The sequence below is a fragment of the Impatiens glandulifera genome, chromosome 1 (assembly GCF_907164915.1).
Source record: "Impatiens glandulifera chromosome 1, dImpGla2.1, whole genome shotgun sequence".
Lineage (NCBI taxonomy): Eukaryota > Viridiplantae > Streptophyta > Magnoliopsida > Ericales > Balsaminaceae > Impatiens > Impatiens glandulifera.
This window is the reverse complement of record NC_061862.1, coordinates 123,042,659-123,061,511: the sequence shown is the minus strand read 5'-3', so window position 1 is coordinate 123,061,511 and position 18,853 is coordinate 123,042,659. Positions and strand designations below refer to the sequence as shown.

At 29.9% G+C, this 18,853-nt stretch overlaps 1 protein-coding gene across 1 annotated transcript; it reads right to left on the bottom strand.

Moving 5' to 3' along the window:
• Window positions 1-10,845: 10,845 nt before the first annotated feature.
• LOC124922979 (miraculin-like) lies at window positions 10,846-11,647 on the bottom strand. Its single transcript, XM_047463540.1, has one exon. The coding sequence runs from the start codon at window positions 11,621-11,623 to the stop codon at window positions 11,006-11,008; it is 618 nt and encodes a 205-aa protein (XP_047319496.1). The 5' UTR covers window positions 11,624-11,647; the 3' UTR covers window positions 10,846-11,005.
• Window positions 11,648-18,853: the final 7,206 nt, after the last annotated feature.

The window sequence follows — 18,853 nt, the reverse complement described above, 5'->3', positions numbered from 1 at the left end:
GAAATGAGCCTAATATTAAAAGATAAAAAATAATAAAACGAGGAAAAATTAATATATTACATATGAGAGAAAAAAAATTATTATATTAGATATAATATGGAGAGAGAAAAAATTATTATATTATATATATAATAGAGAGAAATAAGTAATATATATTATTATATAATATAGAGATAGAAAAAAATATATTATTATATATAATATGGAGATAAAAAGTTAGCGTATTATAAGGAAATAAATATAAAAGAAATAAATAAATATAAAGGAACATGATATTACGATAAAAATATTTTATAATATATAATTAATAATAAATATAATAATATTATATATTCTAAAAATTTGGAAAATTTGGGGCTCCTAAAAATGGGGGTCCCTATGCAAGTGCATTGGTTGCATTGCCCTTTGGCCTGCCCTAGTGCTCGTATCTCCAACCCTAAGCAAGAAAACTCACCTAGTGTGTTTTGTCAAAAGCTTCTTGCCGAGGGCATTTTCATTGATTTTGTATAAGCTCTTTATCCCCCTTTTAGTTTTTGTGTCTTTGCATATTTCAATGTAATAAAAGTATGATTTGTCTATTCTATTCAAGATTGTTTACATGATCTTTATTTTTCTTTGGATTAATTTTATGCACTTTAATAATGTAACATAGGTAGAATAACGCATAGCATGTAAATAAATAAATAGAAAACTAAATAAAACCTAAGGTCATTTGACCTAAATATATTTTTAAAAACCCAAAATCGGTCTTAAAAGTTACCATTTGATCATGATCGGTCATTATCCTCAAGTTTATATTCAAATTAAAAATATTTTGGGTTTAAAATGCTTAATTCATTTTTTGAAAATTTGAGCCAAGAAAGATTTGGATTCAATGATGAATAAGGGTTGATCGACCGAGAAAGATCTAGAAAAAAAATCAAAAATAGTCAAAGAGTTGACTACATTGATGATGATCTGTCAATGACTTCAAATTCAGTTTTGAATTTGGAATTTTTTAGGTTTAAAGTGTTTAATTCATACTTTGAACATTTAACTCAAGAAAGTTTCTGATTTAATAATATGGAAATGGTGAATGACCGAGAATTATAAAAAATAATCTAAAAAGTTGGTTAAAAAAATAGTTTATGCCTTGTTCTTCGTTTTATTAATTTTAATTCGGTCATTATGATGATTTCATGCCATATTATTGTTATATTGTGGGGTGCAAGTATATGTGGATTTGGAGCCATTTAGGCTACCAATTAGTTAGTTTTCGGATCTCTCAGTCAAGAACAGCCAATAAATTGCTGTAGCGTCTCTCCTTCAAGGTGTTCTGGCGCTTCTTCAAGGGTTCTTGGTGCCTGTAACGACGATTTCCCCGATTCCTTCTACCGCGCGTGCGTCCGACCGAAAAAACGAACTAGGCCTCTTGCCTGGCTAATTTGTCGACACTTCTTACCGAAAAAGCTTCTTGTTGGACGCTGCATTTCACACGATGACCCCCTTTGATGTTGGCCATTGATCCCGACGCTTGCGACCTTAATTCTTAGCTATTTTTCCCTTTTCCCGACCGAGAGACATGTTGCTACTTGTAGTTCCTCATCCGCTAGAAAATGATACAATGCTGGTTCGTTTTCCTGGCACTTACGACCAATGGCCACGCTGATGCTCGCCAATGTTGTGTCTGACTTGTTGGAATTTAGACTATGTAGATTATTTCCATTATATGAATGGAAATGAGAATTCAAAAACAATTCTGAGAATGGGTGAGTCCCAAGAATAAAATCGAGTTAGTGGATTTGTCCACATTGGAAAAATAGCAAAATGTAGCATTTTTCCATTAATCCAAGTGGGGTTTAATTTATTTGCATAATGCATTTTATTGCATAAAAATAAATAATATATTTGGATTAAATATTAATTGATTGATTCAGTTAAATGGGTATTAATATCAATGTGCAAATGAGAAATTTTCAATCAAATGCAATGATAAATGCATACGTTTGAAACCTTTCACATGCAATTGATGAAAATGCAATTGATTGCATTAATTGATTTTATTCCTACGTTAAAAAATTAGTCATTATGTTGATTGGCTATAACAATTGCAGAATTACATAGTTTATATCTTTCAATCACCTTAAATGAATTTTAATTGTTTTTATTTTCAACATCACAAGAAGCTAGCTACTTCTTAGTTTTTTTCAGAAAAAACCTTCCATTGATCATTTTAATTGTGGCTTCACACAATTCTTCTTTGATCCCAGTGATAGTTCAGGTACGTTGGTCAAGTTCGTTGTGTAGTGATTCTGGTGCTGAATCACTACTAGATTCGTTGTACCCTGGGAGACAGCCATCTACGATAATCTCCAGCACAAACAGGAGACGATAGAACTGTTTTAAGGGAAATGTGCTAAGCACATGCCTCAAATCAACATCTCAATCGGTGATTTCGTTTTTTATATATCTTATTTATTTTTATTTATTTGTAACACCATTATATATATATTTTCTGTTATTTCAAGACAAGAATACTAACAATCTTAAAACAGGTTTGTGTGCTAAGTTATTTAGTAACTTTTGCCGTCGAAAATCTTTATCTTTGATGTTTCAGAAATACGAGTCGCGGTGTTGCGAAAGAGATGATGTTCATTTCGAAAAAATGAAAAAGATCCATCTTAAGAAATCAACAAATAAAGATAAGTCTTTATTGCATATAAATATGTTTGACTATTAACACATATGTTCTTATGCTTTTAAAGCTTAGTTTTATAAGCTAATATATTTTGATACGAAAATTTTCTTAAGAAACATTAATTTGTATATTCATTATACAAATGTTATACAGAAAATAAATTAGAACACAATAATTTAATTTGTTCTAGTCTTATTTAAAGATTTGTTTGGTTATTAAAATTATTAATAATAATGAATGAAAATAAGAAAGTAACTAATATGTTAGCTTTGAATTTTTATAAAATTTATGGTGTTAAAATTAATTATAATTGAAACTTATGGTTTCAGTTTTAAAATAATTAATTATAATATATATAATTAATAAGAATATGGTAGGATGATTTAATAAATAAAGAGAGATGATATCTTTATTTATACATTGTTTTATATATTACATATTTTATTATGGTAATAAGTCATCGTTTTAAATGTGTATATATTCATTGGTTGACAGAGTCTAGTCAAATATGAAGTATAAGTTGTCTCTAGAAAGAAGACAAAAGGTCATAAAAGCGGTACAACAATGAATTGGCGCATTGGTGCAATGGTTCTAAGTTCAGATGCAATGGTGCGTGATGGAAGGGAGGTCCCCTGTTCAAATCCAGCTGATAAGATGATTTCTTTTGTAGAAATCAGACGTGATAAATGACATTAGTCATTTACGTTGATTTCTTTTATAGAAATCGGACGTGATAAAATGACACTAGTCATTTATGGTGGAACCATTCAAATTTCTTGTATAGAAATTATTAGATAAATGGAGCCAATGATTTCTTTCATAGAAATCTGATGTGTTATAAAATGACACTAGTCATTTGTGTTGAAACCATTCCAATTTTTTTTGTATAAATTATGAGTTGAATGGGGGTAGTCAGTGATTTCTTTATAGAAATCAGATTTGTTAAAATGACTCTAGTCATTGATATTAAAACCATTTCAATTTCTTGTGTAAAAATTATGATTTTAATGTATAGTCAATGATTTCTTGGTAGAAATCAGACTCGTTAAAATGACTCTATCCATTAATGTTGGAGATGAATGAGGTAGTTAATGATTTCTTTATAGAAATCAGACTTGAGTCATTGATGTGAAAATCATTATAATTTCTTATATAAAAATTATTAAATGAAATAAAATGGGGCACTATAGAAATTATGTGATTCATAATGACAGAAAATGAAGGTCATATGTATAATGAGATTAAATAAGTTATTTGTTTTAGAACTTATTCTAATCATGCATTTAAAGAGACACGACTATGTTAGTCGAAATTGTGTTCGCAAAAATTGTCTCGGTGAGAACAATCTACTCAGATTTATTTTGAGCATGCATAGTCGTTTCACATTGATTATTGTTCAAAACATGGCAATATAAGTGCTTCGATTAAGATATGAAATATATTTGGAGTTATATTTAATTTGATTATGTGTTAATTGATTATTAATATAAATCATGCATATTAGCTAACAATACGATGATTCATGTTATTCATAATAAGTATGATTATCTAGAAATTTATATATATATATATATATATATAAATTAAGATTTATTTTCTATCTATTTTTATTTTAATAGATAATTTTGAAATTTGTCACAAATCTTGTGTTCTTTGATTGACAAAGATTTGCTCTAGAATGTTAAAGGTCATCTAATTAATTAAGAAACGAATAATTGATGACATGAATATTTATTTATATAATTAGTTAGTTTTATATTTGATTAAAGATAAAATGATTAACATTCTAATTAAGTGTAATAATTAATATTCTAATTAATTATCATGTATTTTTTAAACGGTATTTTTAATGATAAATGAAGTTGTATATATATTTTTTAATAGTATATATTACATATCATTTATCTGATTATGTTTCTATGTTATTGACTATATATATTATAGTTGTTTTGTCATTGTGGTGACTAAAATGATAGAAGCAATAATATATAATATCATATATCGTTTAATATAATATATTTGATATACATTGTTCAATGTATCATTAAGACTTACTTAATTTGATAATTTTGAAATCAAATAATTACAAGGAAAGTCTAGTTTGATTTGAGAATAATGTGGCAAACGTGCCGATATTGCGGGATGCAAACGTGCAACCGAAAATAAATGTTTAAGCAGATTCGACCAAAGATGCTTGAAACATTATGATTTATTTTGTAGAAATCATGTGATATGGTGAATATTTATTTGATTAAATATTCTAATTTCTTTTATAGAAATTAAGTGTTGAAATAAATATTTTAATTTCTTATGTAGAGATTATGTGAAAAATGATTTATATATGAATAAACATTATAATCTCTTGTATAGAAATTATATTTTATTCAATTAAATATTTATGATATAGTTATATTATTCATTGTATGATAAGTATAACAAAAGAAATTTGTAAAAGAATTGTGTGACAATTTCTTGATTAGAAAATCATTGATTTAAATCATATAAGTGTGTGATTTAAAAAAAGGTACCAACACGAATGTGGGGGCAAATATTTTTATTGATTATAACACAAAAATAATTGTGTATATTATGATAAATAAAAAGATAACTTATTTTTAGAGAAATATGTTTTCTATAAAAGATAAAGTTGCGCAACTTTACAAAAGAAAGAAAATAACAAGAAAATGTCTTGTTTATATTTGCTGAGTTGGTGCTCAAATCGATATTTAAAATTTGAGAATTTTAAAATCAAGAAACATGTCATATTTTGACATTACTTTCATAAATTTTTTGAAGAATCAATGTCTTCAAAAATATTTTATGAAATAAATGAAAATGAAAATTTATAAAGTCTTGATATGACTTATAAATTTTTTTATAATAATGATATGAAAATTTGATCAAAGTAGATGTGACAATTATATATATCATGAAGACAATGAAAATGCTTTCATTACGTGTCTTTTGTATGATATTTTTATCGTTGAAAATTACGATAAAAATGATTGAATCCATTAAGAATTTGAATTGCACTACACGAAATATTATGTTGTTATCAAATGATATATTGATATTATTAAATGAAAGACTTTACGTCTTAAAGTGAATATGTTTATACTTAGAAGTGCAATCTACGTATGAAAATCTTCTAAGAAACTTATGATGGATAAATTAAACGTTATAATCTATATTTTTGACTTATGTCGAAAAATAAATTTTTTTTATGTAAAATATATAATCGTTTACACGAAGGCAAAATAGTTCAAAGACATTTTGTCTACTAGTTAGCCAAGTAAACAATATTTTCATAAAAAATTAAATGATAAGCATATACGGATGACTATGCTTCTTATTAGAAGATGTTCCAAGGTTAACTAAAAATATACCAACATAAATTTCTAATTACTGTGATAGTAATTTGAAATTAGACAAGATTAGAGTCAATGACAAGTCTAGACATGCACGTCTTAGACATAATGTCATTAGACTATACTCTCTAATGGAGTTATCAAACTTGACTATGTAAGTCAAATATAATATTGTGGATCCACTAATTAGATTATTGAATAGAGAGTTAGTTTGAATTCTTTTGAGACATTAGCCTACTATAAGTCGGTATGAAGGAAAACCCAACCTATGCAGACTGGAGATCCCAAGAACGAGGTTCAATGGGACAACCTAATTGTACTGACTTGGAAAATTATTGTTAAGGATTAATCCTATAACGAAACAATACATATTTTGACGAGGATAAGCATAACGCTTTTAATGATTCTTTGTGAGCAGAGAGATCACCTATGTGAGGGAGAAGTGGGGCCGCTTCGAAAGAATTGCACGGCTCAATTCTAGATACTCTCACAGAACCAGGCGCGTGTTCCATGGCCAAAACGGACACAACCATGAGAGCTTGACATGTATCAGGGAGAATTCTATGTGAAAGTGTGTAATCGTTTACACAAAATGCAGAATAGTTCAAGGACATCGAGTCTACTAATCAGCTAGTAAAGTTATATGCTTTCACAAGGGATGGTTCAAAGGGTTACACCTACCTATCCTATGTAGAATTCAACTATTGAACCTTCACCGGGTTAATCTTTCAATTTCCATTCATGTGGGGGATTGGGTTATTTCCATTATATGAATGAGAATTCAAAAACAATTCTGAGAATGGGTGAGTCCCAAGAATAAAATCGAGTTAGTGGATTTGTCCACATTGGAAAAATAGCAAAATGTAGCATTTTTCCATTAATCCAAGTGGGGTTTAATTTATTTGCATAATGCATTTTATTGCATAAAAATAAATAATATATTTGGATTAAATATTAATTGAATGAGTCAGTTAAATGGGTATTAATATCAATGTGCAAATGAGAAATTTTCAAACAAATGCAATGATAAATGCATACGTTTGAAACCTTTCACATGCAATTGATGAAAATGCAATTGATTGCATTAATTGATTTTATTCCTACGTTAAAAAATTAGTCATTATGTTGAATGGCTAATTTATCTTTATATATCTCAATTGATCACACATTGTGAAGAAGTTATATAACAATTGCAGAATTACATAGTTTATATATTTCAATCATCCTAAATGAATTTTAATTGGTTTTATTTTCAACATCACAAGAAGCTAGCTACTTCTTAGTTTTTTCAGAAAAAACCTTCCATTGATCATTTTAATTGTGGCTTCACACAATTCTGCTTTGATCCCGGTAATAGTTCAGGTACGTTGGTCAAGTTCGTTGTGTAGTGATTCTGGTACTGAATCAATACTAGATTCGTTGTACCCTGGGAGACAGCCATCTACGATAAGCTCCAGCACAAATAGGAGACGGTGGAACTGTTTTAAGGGAAATGTGCTAAGCACATGGCTTGAATCAACATCTCAATCGATGATTTCGTTCTTTGTATATCTTATTTATTTTTATTTATTTGTAACACCATTTTATATATATTTTCTGTTATTTCAAGACAAGAATACTAACATGACTGAGGATCCTCCTTGTTGTTCGCTGCCATGTCTGCCCAACCGAAGAATGTCATCAGACTCGGACCAACCCAGAAGACAAGTTTGTATATACAACCAAATGATGTTTCCTCAATGCTGCACCTGACCGAGGAATGGCACGTTACTTGAATGATGTTGCATCCGACTAATGGATGAAGACGTTGCCCACCTACTATTTACATCCAACTGAGGAATGAAGACTTGTTGTTGGATGCTCACCCGTTTCTGCACACGACTGAGAGGAGGACGATGCTTTGTTCACTACTACGTCCCACCCAGGGACGGACTCAGGATTTCGAACTGAGGTGGGCTTGAAAAAAATTTAAGGTAAGCTTAAAATAATAACGAGAAAATTTTGAAAAAAACAAATATATAAAAGTAAAATTTTACCATTTTTTTAATAATTAGATAAAAAAACAATGAATTATATTAATTTTTTTAAAAAAATTAAGGGTAATGTCAAATTTCTACCGTAAAAAAAATTTTTTTTTTTCGGGGTGGGCTTTAAGCCCACCCGAGCCCCTACATAGATTCGTCCCTGATCCCACTCAGAATACACATCACATTCGACCGCTACACGCCTACAACTACACCCAACCGTAGATGGGACCACGCCTGCCTACTACTAGACCGAGGAATGACATAATACATGATCGTTGTTGCACCCAACCAAAGAAAGTAACCCACGAGCGAAGACGTTGGCTGCTGCTACACTTCTACACGCACCCGCCCGAGAAACATCGATCAAGACCGAGAAAAAGCACACGATCCAAACTACGATAGAGAGATGGCACCCTTCGTCGACCAAGATTTTAATTTCTTCAATTTCTTTTCTTACGTTTTCTTTGCTTAGACTTAGGTTTTTTTTTTAAATTTGGAAGTTTGTGTCTTATGCGATCATAAATTAAAAATTAAAAATTAAACATAACTTAAAATTGAACCAACATTAAACCACAAAATCAACTACAAAAATATAAAATCACAAAATTCAAAATATATAATCATAAAACTTCCAAAAATAAAAACTTCAACAAAACTACAAATACTCACATATATATATAATTCTAAAAACAAGGAGACTTAGAATAACACTAACATGGAAATATTCTAAACTCTTAATCTCTTGACTTCTAAAATAACTATTATGTTTGAATTTATTTTCTAGGCTCTAGGTTGCTTTTTATTATTGTAATCACAAGTGTTCACATCAAAAGTAAACAAATAAATCACTATTATTCGTAGGGTATAAAAATTCAAAAAACTTAAAAGTAAAGCGTAATATATTTTTTAAAAAGGTGAAAATCAAATTAATAAATACTCAAGGAGTGTTGTGGCACGTCATTCATTTGGCTTTTTCCTACACAACTAAACGCTGAACTCGTTATGAATTTCTTAACGTGGCGTGCATATGCTTGATTTATTTTTCTAATTAAAAAAAAATAGGTGGTGACTTTATAGTTGTATGGTTATTTAAAATCGAAAAAAATTAAATAGGTCTATGATTGACTTTTCATTAAATATCTCAATGTCTCTTAGATGCAACGGAATGATAAGTTATGTATTTATTTATAAAATCTTGTTTTCTAAAACTTAAATTTTTGATAATGTAAAATTGATTCCCCTCAAAATTTCTTTCTAAATAAAACATGAATAGATAAAAATAATAATTTCAAACATTAGTCGCGATCATTTTCATGCATCAAATGGTGGGTTGTGAAAATTTAGGATTTGTTATTTTAGGCAGATTCTGTCTACGTCGCGTCGCTGGGAAGACGGAGCCTCAAAGAAGACGACCGTAGTACCGCTTTCAGGACACATTTTGTCAATCTCCGACGTTTTGTCATCGATCTGGGAGTCAGTCAGCCATTCCGTCTTCAACCTTTCCTCTCTGTTTGATCATCATTTGTTGGAATTTTTAGGGTCACTTGTATAATAAATAATTGTGCATATATCATATTTAATATAAGCAAAATAATGTGATCTAATGGAAAATTAAGTTTATGGTTTATGGGTGTATTTGTCATAAATATAAAGTGAGGATACCTAAGTGACATTTCTAATTTTATGAAGGGCTAAATTAGAAATTGCCAAACCATAATAACTAACTTATTGTTGGTTATATGTAACGGTAATGGTCCCCATTTGATGTAATGTCAATTCTCCTTTGCGTCTCCATCAACAGAGAGAGAAATCTATTGACTTACTTATCAAATGAAAGAACCATTCCACATAAAGAAAGTCTAAAGAAATAGATTAAAGACTTTTTCTATTACAAAGAAATTGGAGATTCATGCGATTAATTAAGGTACGCTTCCGCCGCATTCAAATTTAAATTTCTCACACATTAAACTAGGATCTAATTAGGATAATTCTAACATCATTGACTTACGTTGAGGCTCCGGATTTACCCATGAGTCTCAACTCTCAACGAACGTTGGATGGTGGGATTCCTTCATCTCCTTTGGATGTACTTAGTTGATCCAAGGATCCTTGGTGCTACTAACATTTTCTTCACTTCTACCGGCTACACCTGGTTATTTTTCATTGTGTTCATTAGATCTTTTTGATCCGATGATTGTTAGCTTTCTTCTATATTTCCGGCCATACCCCTTTTTCAGCATGGTCTTATTTGTTTATTCCTTTCCTTATGCATTTTTACTTTTATTTTTCATTTTCCTAAAAAAAAAAAATTATTAAACATTAGGGCCTTGTTTTCTTTGGGTTATTTAAAAAACTTTTACAAAATTCATTTTTCAATCAATAACTTCTCACCAATCACATCCCTCATATCATTAACCAAAATACAAATATACCCTCTATTTTAAATTATTATTTTTTATTTTATTTATATATATCAATACCCTTTAAGTCTTTTTATCAAAAATAATCATTAATTTTTCAAAATCATCACCCATTATACAATTTTCTCTATCTTCGTTTTTTAAAAAACCCACAACCGAACAAGGCCCAAATCCATACAAACATATATTTTTATTAATTTATTCATCAATTTATATTTATTTATTTTGTGTCAGACATTTAATTAATTCAAATGGTACAAAAATACATGTGTAGCATATTTAAATGTTTTTGTCTAAATAATTTAGAATATATACTATATTAATAAGTTTTAAGATAAATAGGGTATATTACACTAGAAAACAAGTTTATTTTTACAATATCTTTTTATTGATTATTTAAACATAAGTGTCTTATTCTCCTTTGTACAAGATCTCCTTATTTAGAAACATTGGAGATGAAACAATACAAGTATCATTAGAAATTGGTTGATTTTTACAATCATGATTAATTAATTAATCTGCCTTCTTGAACATCACCTTGAAAGGCACATCACTGAGGACCAATCGCCTCCTTTCGTTCTGGTCAATATATATTCCAATTTCCCTACAAATAACCCTACATGTATCACACACCGAGGGACAAAACACCAACTTATAGTCATCCTCGTATTTCTCAATCTTGAACCAATTACTCACCGTCTCTCTCCCATAATTCCCCTTTTCCCCTCCTGTCGAAACGAAGTTCAGTCCTGTCGCCTCGTCCTGGTCCGTCAGCTCCCAAACCGTCGACTGAACGCATGTTGTCGCAGCTGCAAACTCGATATTCTGGTCTGTCCACTCCCGGATGATGCCTTTCTTTGGGTTCATCGGCGAGAATGTGACTGGTAGTCCGTTGTCGATTTCTTGCACGGCCTGGACGACATCGAGTGGGCAGAACGAGACAGTGGTGTTCACTCGGCCGGTGAAGGATAAAGTTAAGCCGCCGCCCATGCCACGGATGACGGGCAAGATGTAATACTCGGTATTGGCTCGGAGCTTATTTCCATCGGTGTCGACAACGGCACTGCGATCGGTCGTAGCGGATGCCAAGATGAAGAGGAGTGAGAGTATAAAAAAGATTGAAGTTTTCATTGTTTTTTTATTATTATGAGATCAAACTACTGTGGAGATTGAGTTTGGAGATTAGGCGCAATTAATTTATAGGCTTCTTCTTGTACGGAATATCGATCGTGAAGTTGACAATACTGAATGGATAATCTTATACTTTGAATTTATGTAACCATTTTATTAGAATAAAGATTTTTTTTGCTTATTAATTAAGAAAAGACGTGTAAAAGTTGTCAAAGTTTGACTTTTATTATATGTTTACACATAGAAATTTTCTATGAAAATTGTTCCACAGATCTATAAACTTTTTTAGCTAGTTTTCTTGGTCAATAATATATTTAATTTATACAATGCAAGTACCCATGATGATAGAATATTTGATTCATATCATCATCTATATGTAATAAGTTGAATTTGCAGATTTTTTGGGTTAACAGTATATTAATATTTATTAATTAATTGGAAAATTGAATAAAATGAAGTTGAGTACTACAAAAAAAAAAAACTAAATAGAATAAACATTGTTATCTAATCCATCCATTCCAATACAACACACATGTAATAAGAAACTTCTGAATCATTTCACATTACATACCAATGATCATTCAACATAAGACTTCAAAACAAAAATGACAACCACAATATTAGGGTATGATAAAAGTTAAACTAACTAAAGTCTTTGCACTTATTTAAAATTCAATTATAGATAATTAATTATATGCCATTTAGGTGTCAATGATATTTTTACAAAAGATGCAACCATGCATATTTATGTAAGTTTTCTGAATAATGCAGGAGAAGCGAGCCTGATATTTTAACTAATATAAGATCACCAAGAAATCGTTTTGTACTACTTATGATGTGTATATAAGTACACAAACAATCCAACATCTCAAAAATACATTTAAAAAAAAAAGAAAATATCCATACTTCAATAATATAGTTGGTAATTCAGATTACCACTAAAGTAGTTAAATGAAAAGAATAGTTTCTAACCGTTCAAATGTTATTGGGTGTCATACTAATATTTTAAATTCAAACTAAAAAATAGTAATTAATGTAGAATGTAGTTATCATCTAAAACTCATTAAAGAAACTCATAATCAAACTTCTAGTTTTCAAAAACAACTCATTTGTTTGAATGTGTTTTGTTCATTCAAAAAAATTCTTTGTCCCAACAGAAATAATCTTCTTATCATTATGATCAAAACTTTTTCTAATAACTTATGATTTAAACTAATTTCATTAATTTAATATAATGAAAATAAAATTTTAATTAAAATGAAATTCACATCAAATTTAAATTTTATAGTGAAATTTAATTCAAATAAAATTTATACCAAATTCAAATATAAATTAATCCAAATAAAAATTAATTTGTTAATTATTATAATTAACATTAATGATTTGAATGATATAATTAACAAATATTGTTAATTGATATTGTAACTACGTACAAAATACTTATTACTATAACTTATGAAATTTGTATTCTTCTAATGAAGAAAAATTGTCATTATAATGAAAAGGCAAACAAGTCTAACTATTGGATGGATGAATTAGTGAACGTGCTGCCTTCTTTGACCTTTGAGCTCTAAGAATCCCAAGCCGGAATCAGTAGTAGCTCCCAATGGACCAATCTACTATTGTATGGTAAGGTAAGCATTGCTCTTCCTTAACCTTCTATAACCTTCTATCCGGCCTCTGTAACCAGTAGTGGAGTCGCTTGCAACTTTCAATCATCAAAGGAAGATTGAGCAAGGCAAAGGAGAAAGAGGTCAGATTTTGGCCTTTCATTACTAACCAGAGGAAAGAGCGAATTCTCTGCGGTCCCGGCCACCGCCAAGCAAGATTCCAATTGTATGCCCTGCTTGGTCCCCCGGCACGGTGGAGGTTTCGTAGCGCGTCATGAGCACCGAGGAAAGTCTTTTCGTAATGGATGACCCTCGAAACCATAATCTGTTGATATACGGCGTAGTAAGCATATCGAGGCGCAGGTACGAAGCACATCTGGCCGAAATCCATTTTTCTTTTTCGGACGTTTTCTAGGATCAGAAGGAAGCGCTATAATTACCACTCCAGAATTCTTTTTTCTTGTCTTCGTCTTTTTAGTGAGTTTAATTCTTGTTTTTATCATTCAAATCGTATCGTAGTAGCCGAACCGAAGGTTATTGAGAAGTTTCCGATGGTGTGAAGTGAATCGATAATGAGTTCCACAGTTGAATGAGATTATTCATTTTTTACCCTATGTTTAGGAAAACCGAATTCTTTCTGGTTAAAGAAAACTGATTAATAGTTTTATGGTTCAATTTTTAACTATATATATCCCTTCACTATAATTAATTTATACACATTATCTTATCATTTTTCATTCCAGAATTTCAAAAGTTCTTTCATTATCCTTGTGAGTGTTCTTTATGAGCGTTCTTTGAGTTATTGACTTATTGACTTGATTATTTCACTTTAAACCCCGTGATTGTGATTCACTTATTTTTGTCTAGTTTGTTATTGTTGTGATTTTTCTTTGTTAAACCATTGCATATTTCATTGTACCCTGGGAAGTAACCACCGATGAAACTCTCCAACACAAACGACGGTGAAACAGTTTTAAAGAAACTATAATTTTCATAGGCCTCAAAACAAACGTGAATATTTTTCTTCGCTTTATTTAATAATCGATTGTATATTTCTATTAAACTTTTGTTGTATTAATATAATATTTATGTTTAGTTGTTACGAGATAAAACTACCAACAATCTTAAAACAATTATAATATTACTTATTTCGTATATTTAGACGTGTCTAGTTTGTTTCAGAAATGACTACCGAAACACCCGCTTCAAACATGAGGATGTTTGTTCCAGCTAACCATTTGTATAAGCCGGAAAAGTCTGACGGCACGACTTTAAGTTTCGCACGATTCCTCACGGAGGATCCTCCCACTCATAAGTTTGATGAGACAAATGTGGCTTCATCATCGGATTCAAATGTACATCCAAAATTTGATGTGTAAACGACTTTGCTCATTTATGCTTGGAACCATTCAGATTTATTATGTAGAAATTACTTATTGAATGGGTTGTCAGATTCATTCTACAATGTGTATAGTGAAAAGAGTACATCCAAAGAACTATGACAATCTCTTGAATGCAAATACAAAACCGAGGATGTGTGTGCAAAAAAATTATATTCGGTCGAATTTTGGACTACAAAATGGTATATTCAAGACCAGTCATTAAGAAAGTTCAAGAGATTCTAGTTTTTTTTTTTATGGAAAAACGACTTAGCGTCATTTCATTAAAAATTACCAAAAACGGGAAAAAAAAACTACGAGTTTAAGAGATCATTCTAGATAGGCCTAGAATGATTTTGAAGTTGTAACATTCTGAATAAAAACTAAAAAGTTAAAAACGTAAATGAATTATTTGTTTAAGAGATTCAAGTTATTTTGCACGAAATTCATGCGGAGGGTTTAATTTGGGAGAAACATTCCAAGTGGAAGTTATTATTGAGAAATTTTTACCATCTTGGAACGATTTCAAGAACTACCTTAAGCACAAGTAAAAGGAGATGAACATAGAAGAATTTGTGGTTCGTCTACGCATTGAGAAGGAAAATAAAAACGCCTCAAAGAAATACTTTAGTCAAGATATGGATAAAGCAAAATATAGTGGAACATGGTAAAGATAAGAAGAAACATAATTCTTTTGTCAAAAACCTAAACTGTCGTCCTAAAGGCAGAATATCTAAGAAGTTTACCGGAAAGTATTTTAATTACAATGGCATGCGCCATAGATCTTCCAATTGCAAGAAGCCGAGATGAGTTCGAGAGGCTAACTTAACTCAAGGATTGTCGGATAGGGATCTATGTACAGAGATATCTGAGGTTAACTTGGTGGGGTCTAATCCATTAGAATAGTGGATTGACATAGAAGCTACAAAATATATTTTCTATAACAAAGAAGTATTAAAAGGCTCGAAGAAGTGAAAAATGGTAAAACGTTGTTCATGGGGAATTTTGTCACTTTAAACATACGAGGTGAAGGAAAAGTGGTAGTAAGGTTGTCTTCAGGAAAAATATAACTTTGATTAATGTGTTTTATGTTCCTAAGAACCGGAAAATTTTGATATTCGGCTCTTTTAAGCATGATTTTAGAATTGTGATTGAGGTGAATAATATTTTTGTATGCAAGGGTGTAATGTTTGTGGGTAGAGGTTATGATATTGATAGGCTCTTTAAGCTCAATGTAATGGCAATTAAGACAAATATGAATGAAAGAGTAACTATTATATTAACTTGTTGGAGTCTTTCATTTTATGACGTAGTAGGCTAGGTCATATATATTAATTATGATTCGATTCATCGATTAATAAAACTAAAGAGTATACCTATTTTCGAATAAATAAGAAACACAAGTGTGAAAATTTGTGTTGAAACAAAATTGATGAGATCATCCTTTCGAAACATTGAAATAAATAATACACCACTTGATTTAATTCATATAAACATATGTGATTTAAAAGGAACACCAATACATGGTGGAGGAAAATAATTTTTTATTTTTTATTAATTATAACAAAAATTATTGTTATATGTATATTCTTAAAGGTAATGATGAGTTATATAGAAATTCACTCTATAAAAAATGAAGTTGAAAACTAACTTGGTAAAAATTCAATGTGATAAGAAGTGATAGAGGAGGTGATTATGAATCACCTCTTGTCGAGCTATGTGCTCAACATAGTATAATCAATGAGATAATATTACCTTATTCTTTTCAACAAAATAGTACCGTTGAGAGGGAAAATAGAACATTAAAAGAAATAATGAATTTACTTCTATTAAGTTCTGGTCTACCACATAACATGTGAGGAGAAACTATTTTCACGACTAATTACCTTTTAAATAAGGTTCCATGAAAGAAGTTAGATCATAGTTCATATGAGTCATGGTATAAAAAAAACTATCATATTAATACTTACGAATATGGGGGTGTCTAGCTAAGGTAGTCGTACAATTACTTAAAAGGTAAATGTTGGACAAAAAATTGTTGATTGTATATTTATTGGATATGAACATAACAATAGTGATTATTGTTTTCTTGTGTTTAAATTGGACATTTCGAATATTCACAAAAATACGATAATAGAATCGAGAAATGCATTGTTCTATGAACATGTATTTCCATATAAGTCTAATGAAGAACCGCGTTCTCTCAAAATAATTCTTGAACTAGATGAACAAAAAAAGGAAAATAAAGTTGAGGTTGAACTTAGATGTAAATGAGCTAGAATAGAAAAATAATTTGGTCGAGATTTTATTAATTTTATGATGGAAAGTGAACCTCAAACATATAATGAGGCAATTACCTCATATGAAGGAGCTCAATGAAAATAGGCAATTAATAGTGAGATATAATATATCTTGCAAAATCATATGTGGGAAGTAGTGGATCTACCTCCGGGAAATTATCTATTAATTGTTGCCGATGATTTTTAAAAGAAAAATGAAAGTTGATGTATCAATGTATAAATATAAGGCAAGACGGGTGGTAAAAGTATATTGTTAACTAGAAGTTCTTCATTATTTTGATACATATTCTCCAGTTACGAGAATAACTTATATTCGATTGATTCTTACGATTGTTTCTTTGTGAAATATAGAAGTTAATCAAATGGACGTAAAAATATATTTCTTATATGGAAACTTGGAAGAAGTAATTTACGTAGATATTCAACCTCAAAGGTTTTTTGCTCAAGGTCAATAAAATAGAGTTTGTAAATTGGTGAAGTCTTTGTATGCTTAAAATAAGTTCCAAAAAATGGCATGAGAAATTTGATCATGATATGATCTAAGTGGATTCAAAATTAATGAATGTGATAAATGCATTTATATTAAAGATACAAAAATGGTTATGTCATTTTATGTCTTTATGTAGATGACACTCATCATTGGAAGTAATGATAAAACGGTTAAATCCACTAAAAATATGTTAAACTCAAATTTTGACATGAAAATTATGGGATTGGCTTACGTGATTAATAGAATCAAAGTGATTAAAACATCGGAATGGATAGTTCTTAGTGAATCACATTATGTGGATTAAGATTCTTGAAAATATTAATAAAGATGATTATGTATTGTCTAAGACTCCAATAGATACGAGTCCACATCTATCTAAAAATTAAGGAGAAAATGTTTCTCAATTAGAATATTCTCGAATAATTAGGAGTCTAATGTACTTAATGAGTTGTACAAGACTAGAAATATCCTATGTAGTAAGAAAACTAGATACACGAGTAATCTGGATAATAAATATTGTAAAGCCATGCTACGTTTATTTAGGTATTTGAGAAATACTCATGAGTATGGTCTGCACTACATGAGACATCCTATTGTTATCGAATGATACACTAATACTAATTAGATTTCAGATATGAAAGACTCTAAGTAAACAAGTTGATATGTATTTACAATTGGAGGTGGAACTATATAATGGAAATCTTTTAATCAAAATTTTATTGTTAGATTCGTGATGGAATCTGAATTTATATCTCTTGATAAGTGTGGTGAAGAAGCTGAATTGGTACGTTTATTCTTAGAAGATATTCCCATGTGGTCTAAGCCCATACTGACAATTTTTATTCGCTGTGATAGTAATTTGCGATCGAACGAGCTAAGAGTCATATGTATAATAGACATATACTTCATAGACACAATACAATTTGACATTTACTTTCTACTTGAATTATTTCAATTGATTACATAAAATTAAAAGATAATATTATAGATCTTCTAACCAATAGGTTAAATAGAGAGTTGATGTTAAATTCCTCATAAAGACTGGGACTTAAGCCTTCAATAAGTTATTATGAAGGGAAACACAACATGTGATGATTAGAAATCTCAAAACTATATTCAATGGGACAACCTAATTGTATTAAACATGGTAGATTGTTATGGGTGAAAAATCCTACGATAAAATAGCATTTCGGGAAAGTATAATCACGTAGGATTTTAATAGTTTTTTATGAACAAAGAGATTCACTTATGTGAGAAAGAACTAAGGTCGCTTCGAAAGTATTGCACGAATCAATTTTATATCCTCTCACTAAACCAGGCGAGTGTTCATGGTCAAAATGAACACAATCATAAGAACTGACATGTATCAAGAAGAATTCTATGTGAAATTATGTAATCATTTACACAAAAGAATAATAGTTCAAGGACGTCGAGTTTACTAATCGGCTATT